Here is a 6,627-nt window from a genome sequence, read left to right as displayed (position 1 = left end):
TTCTTAAATTATTGTAGCCTCTGGTTTGCTGCCTGCCTCAGTTTCTTCTACTTTGTGAAGATTGCCAACCTCTCCCACCCACTTTTCCTCAAGCTGAAGTGGAGAATTGCTAAGCTGATGCCCTGGCTTCTATGGCTATCGATATTCATTTCCTTGGGCTACAGCAGTCTCTTCTGGAAAGGCATCTACACTATACACTGTAACGACTCATTTCCTGGCGCCTCGTCCAACTCCACTAAGAAAAAATACTTCACTGAGACCAACGTGGCCAACCTGGCTCTTCTCTACAACCTGGGGGTCTTCATTCCTCTGACCGTGTTCATCGTGGCGGCCACCCTGCTGATCATCTCTCTCAGGAGACACACGCTACACATGGAGAGCAAGGGCACCGGCTCCGGGGACCCCAGCATGGAAGCTCACATGGGGGCCATCAAGACTATCAGCTACTTTCTCATTCTCTACATCTTCAACGCGGTTGCTCTGTTTCTGTCCATGTCCAACATCTTTGACGCCAAGAGTTACTGGAATATTTTGTGCGAAACCATCATGGCTGCCTACCCTGCTGGCCACTCAGTGCTACTGATCTTGGGCAATCCTGGCCTGAGAAGGGCCTGGAAGCGGCTTCAACACCAAGTCCATCTTTACCTAAAAGAGTAAACTCCATGATGGACACCACGAGACCAGCACAGAGCCAGCCCGACCGGCTCTGCCTTTCCCCACTGAGCCTTCTCTTTCCCACCCGCTTCCTTCCCCAAACCTGATTGGCCTCTTTCACCTGGTGTTGCTTTTTTGTGTAGGAGCTTGACCTCCATTTCGCTTGTTTGCTTCATAGGCATAATTTTAGTGATGTTTAATTTTTTTTTTTTCACCTGATCCTTCTGTTTACCTGATCCTTCTATGTCTACCTCCCTTGCTCTATATAAAGCAGTGATTCTAGCCACTGGCTCCAAATGAGAAGCTCATTTGGAGGGTTTTGGAAATCCCAATGTCCAGTCTTGACTCTAGATTGACTAAGTCAGAATTTCTGGAGTTGGAACTTGGACAAGTTTTTAAGTTCCCGGGGTGATTCTGAGATGCAGCCAGAGTGGATACAGCCACCAAAATAAAGGAAGACTTTGCACTTTAAGCTCCTGGCAACTTTTCTCCTACCCCATCCACATGCCTTTTATTCAAGAAGCTGGAAATGCAGTTTGTCTCCATTCTCCAAAGACATAACCTGAATGATAGGAAATATCTATCAAAATTGACAGTACATAAAACACCCTTTAATCTAAAAATTACTAAGGATTTGTCCCATAGACAAGGTATGGTCAGACTTACACACATACGTGAAAATATGTACAGGAAGATCTTCATTGCAGCATTATTCATTAATGAGGGGACTTATATATCTGAAATGGAATATTGCATAAACATTTTAAAAGTGAGACAGATACATGTGTCCTAAAATGAAAATATTTCCAATAGGTTGTTAAGTACAAAAAGCGAGGAGATATTTTATAATTCCATTTATATTCTTTTATATTCTTTTAGGAAATATACATTTTCTTGTGTACATACATATATCTATAAAATTTCTGGAAGGACGTACCAAAAATGATTAATAGAAGACTTCTGAATAGTGGCATTGGGCAACTGGGGTAAATGAAATATTTACGCTACATTTTCCACTTTTCTGTATTGTTTGAACTATTTAGAATATATATGCATTAATTTCAAATTTTTAAAAACTTTATATTGATTTTTTTTTATAAGAGAACTAGGTAAATAGGAAAGGTTTGAGGGAGAGAATTACGTAGCTTAATTAGTTGATCGAGCTTCTCACTATGTTTGTTTTTATAAAAAAATGCAAACCCCCCCAAATCATGAATTAAACATCTCACTATCTCTTATTTTCTATTTTATTCATTCACACAAAGGCTGCCAGGCAAAGGTCATGGGCTTTCGATCCATTGGCATATCTATATTCTCTGTCTCTCTCTTGACTTCCCTTCATATCCAGTGTGGATAACTGGTTAAGCATTATACCCGCACCCCTATACTTCCGGTAATTACAGATGGAGTGAGATTATGTCTGAGATTGGCGTTAAGATCATTTGGCAGAGGGCAAAGGAGTGAAGAGTAGAAAGGTTTAGGTTAGTCATACGTGGGTGGTTTCTTTCAAAAAAGGTCAAGGGCGTTCTCTATTTCAAAGTATGTTTGAATTTTCCCTAACACAATTTTTTACATAAATGAATGATAAAACACTCTGATTTCCTGGCTCCTCCGCCCTGCATTGCCATGCTGTGGCAGATTCCACATCTAGATGAAATCCACTATCTCACCTGTATGTTTCCTTCTCAGCAGCCTAGTTATGAAATACTTCAGAGTATGGATTTATGTTCCTACAGGTTTACGTGCTCAGTCTCAAATAAGTAAAATCAGTGGGCATTTCTATCGTGTGAGAAGTCACTCATTAACTGCCCAAAATGATGCCCTCCTATCTTTTCCTTAGTCCTGAAACCTCCAACCCCTCCCCTCTCTGTTTTATCTTCCACTGATGAAGTTGCCTGAACATTCCTTGATAAAAGTCATTAGAAGGACATTTCATCATCTTCTCGTTAACAAATCTACAAAACCATCGATTTTCTTCTACATCCTTAATATTTCAATAGAAAGAGTGCCCTTCTATGCTGAAAGTAATCAGAAATACGGTAACTATTTTTCTCTTCCCTCTACATTTCTCCTTCCCATAAGTTCCTTTTTGTGTGTGTTTTCTTTCTTTCGTGATTGAGCCTTTCCTAAAATATTTGGTGGCCCTTCAACGTCAGCATTAAGAAGCTGACTGCAAAATTTAAAATTAATTTTTAAAAATCTGTTACAATCTAAAAACTGTATTGAAACCTGTAGGCAAGAGCATCTTAAAAGTAGCACATTCAAAACTGGATTCTTAGTTTTTCTCCCCAAATACAATCCTCCTCCGGTTTTCTCCAACTTCCTAATATTAAATAGCACTGCAATATTTTCCATTGACGAAGCTAGAATTCTAGGAACCATCTATGCGTCTGTTTTCACTCTGCCCACACCCCTCATTCAATTAATCAATTTGTCCTTTATTTCTATTATGTTTTATATATATATATATATATATATATATATATAATTTTATATATATAATTATATATATATAATTTTATATATATAATTTTATATATATAATTTTATATATATAATTTTATATATATATAATTAGAGGATTGTTTATTAATTTAACAATTATTGATGAACACCAGTATGGCAGGCACTACTCTAAGTGCTAGGTATACGGTATTGAGCGAAATAAACTGGGCTCTTGTCATCACAGATCTGTTTTAGTGGGAAAGCACGGAAATAAAACGGGATAAACAAGCGGTGGTGGCGGTGGCGGTGGGGGCGGTGGTGGCGGCGGTGGCGGTGGTGGCAGTGGTGGCGGCGGCGGCGGCGGTGTTACATCAACCTAACCAGGAAGGGTCTGTGTGAGTAAATAAGGTTTAAAGAAGAAATAATTTTAAAAATCATAAACCCAAACCAAGAATTTAGAAGAAGAATTACAAAATAAATCTAAGGAAAACACAATTCATTAAATATTAATTTCATAAAATTCAAGATCAGAAAAGAGAGAATTAAAAAATAAGAATTGGCTCACTGAAAAAAACATAAAATTAGTAGTATTTGCTTATATAATTGAGAAAGACAAAAATCATAAAATACACAAAATAAGAAATAAAGGAAAAATTACAACAGTTTGGAGAAATTACAATACTCCTAGGAGACTATCTTGTTCAACTCTGTGTAAGAGTCTGAAAACCTAAATAAGATAGGTGTTACTAGAAAAATGTAATTTACTAAAATTGACTCCGAGAGGTACAAAACAAAATCCAAATAGAATAATCATTCAGTTGAACTAGAGATATTGTCAAGAGCCACAACCCAAAAATTGCCAGGATCAAATGTTTTCACAAAGAAATTCCACAGACTTTTAAAAAGTAGATAATTTCAAGGCTATGTACATTGTTCACAGCATAAAAATTAAGGAAAGCTTCCAAATTTGTTTCATAAAGTGAATATAATTATCAAAACATAACAAAAACTGTCTCCGAGAAAACTACAAAGCAACCTCACCTACCAATATTTATACAAAAATACTAAATAAAATTCAACAAAGAATCCAAAAAACAAGTTTACTGCATAAAAGTAAAGATGGCTTAGCATTAGAAAATATATCAATGTAACTTATCATATTAACAACATTAAGGAGAAAAATCACGTAATAATTTTCATAAATACTTTTTTAAAATGAGAAAATTCAACATCCATTTTAATTATTTTTTAATTTAAATTGCCGTAATAAGATACATCTATCTTCACCCTAATAGCCAGCATCATTCCTAAGGAGGAAACATTATTTTTCTATTAAATTAAGGAAAAAGACAAAGATGTTCAACTTTACCCTATTAATTAATGTAGTTCCTAGAAACTAATTAGAAAAGAGAAATAAAAGTAGTTTTAAAAATTGGAAGATAAAAGTTAGAAGTATTATTATGTGCAGATGATATGATAGCATAAATACAGGAACTTAAAAGAAATAGAAAAATTATTACAAACAGTAAGAGCATGAAATATAGAAGGGAGAAATCCTTATAAAGAGTAAAAAAAGATAAAATACAATAATGTTAACAAAAAACAAGCAAGACCTATATGAAGACTACTTTAAAATGCCTCTGAGGTACCAAACAGAAGAACTGAACAAGTAGAAAGAAAGGCTATATCCATCATATTGTTGAGTAGAAAAAGTCAATGTCATAAATAAGTAACATTTTGTTAATTAATTATGCATTTATTAATAATTTATTAATAATTTTCCATAAATAAATCAATACTTGGCGTATTTTGACACACATGCCAGAGATTTTCTAAACAAGCTGATTATAAACATTATTTGCAGACATAAAGCAAGAAAAGCCAGAAACATTCTGAAAACTAAAAAGAAAAGGGAGAGGATTAACTTCGTGAGATGACAAGCATGTTATGAAGCTTGACATAATCAAAATGATGTGACATTGGACAATAAATAGCCAACGAAATCTAGTAGGATGTCTAGAAATATAAGAATTTAGTATATAAATGGTACTGCAAATCAGTAAGAAATGATGGATTGATCAATAAATGGTACTGGAAGAACTAGATAGGTACCTGGAAAAAGATAAATTTAGATGCATCTTTCACATCTTAAACCAGGACAAATTCCAAATGGATCAAAGACAATGTAAAAAACATTATGAAGTACTAGTAGAAATCTTGAAGATTTCAAATTTGGGGTTTGGGGAAGACCATTCTAAATATGATAAAGGAAAAAGCAAGCATAAAATAGTTTATTAAATTTGATTACATAAAATAAAAAGCTACTACCTGGCAAAAACTACCAGAAGCCAAGTCATAGACAAATTAAAAACTGAGAAATAGTATTTGCTGCTCACATCCCAGAAAAAGACTAATTTTGCTAGTATATAAAGAGCTCATGCAGATCAGTAAGATTAATTACTAAATCTAAACATTAACGAAGAATATGACAGAAAATGGCAGTGATAGAAAATGAAATAAGAATGATTCAAAAAATTAAAGCTTATAAAATGCAAAAAAGTATAGAGATGAAAATTAAAACTCATTATCCTTCAAGCCAAAGACAGCTTTTATTAACATTTTTAAAATGTGTGTATGTGTACTTAAACAAAATCGGGCTCATACAGAATATAAATGTTTTGTAATCTGTTGTTTATACTTAAAATTTTGATGTTTATTTCCAATTTTATTATATTGTTTCCCAAAATCCAAAAAAAAAAAAAAAATTAAAGATACTCAACCTGGCTTATAACGGGAGAAACATTAAGACTATTTGGAGATATAATATTTTACTATCAGATTAGCAAAGATCAAAAATTTTGTTAACACACTGTATGTGATTATGGGGACCAGGCAATATCATAAATTGATGAAAATGTCAATTGCTATTTCCTCAAGTACAGTTTAGTAATACCTATGAAAATTATGAAGATTCCTACTTTTACTCAGCACTTTTACTTGGAAGAATTTATTTTACAGATATACTCAAGCATATAAAAATTGACATATGTACAAGTTATTGGTTGCAATATTGTTTATAATAGGAAAAATAGTAAAGTCGAAATGTCCATCAATAGACATCCATAAAAGGAGGAAGAAAAGAAAGGAGGGAAATAGGGGAAGAAGGAAAAGGGCAAGAAAGAGAAAACATAAATGTGTTTATATGTGCATACTGAATGGCTTCCAAATGTTTCATTAGGGCCAAAAAAATTTTTGTCAAAAAAGCAGTACCTTTAGTATACTATCATTTGTATGTACAAGGGTTCTCAAAAATACTTGAACACATGTGCTTGCGTACACATAAATTCTCTCCAGAAGAATTTAATAAGAAACTAATAATATTGTTTCCTTCCAGAGAATATATTTGTGTGGCTGACAGGAGTAGACTTTTCACTGTATACATTTTTGTATCGTCTGAATTTTCAATGGTATAAACATACAATCAGTTCAAGAAATGAGTTAATATAAAATCTGAGCTGTTTTGTGAGA

The 6,627-nt window shown here is 33.8% G+C and overlaps 1 protein-coding gene across 1 annotated transcript in view; it reads left to right on the top strand.

The window, feature by feature from the left end:
• Window positions 1-657, top strand: part of LOC105304134 (taste receptor type 2 member 39-like) — a 1,576-nt gene extending 919 nt beyond the window's left edge. The window contains 1 exon segment of the mRNA XM_011378083.2: window positions 7-657. Coding sequence (XP_011376385.2) covers window positions 7-657 — 651 coding nt within the window.
• The last annotated feature ends 5,970 nt before the right edge of the window (window positions 658-6,627 follow it).

This window comes from Pteropus vampyrus, unplaced genomic scaffold (genome assembly GCF_000151845.1).
Source record: "Pteropus vampyrus isolate Shadow unplaced genomic scaffold, Pvam_2.0 Scaffold329, whole genome shotgun sequence".
NCBI classification, from domain to species: Eukaryota; Metazoa; Chordata; class Mammalia; order Chiroptera; family Pteropodidae; genus Pteropus; species Pteropus vampyrus.
The sequence above is the reverse complement of the archived record's forward strand: the minus strand, read 5'-3'. Positions and strand labels throughout refer to the sequence as shown.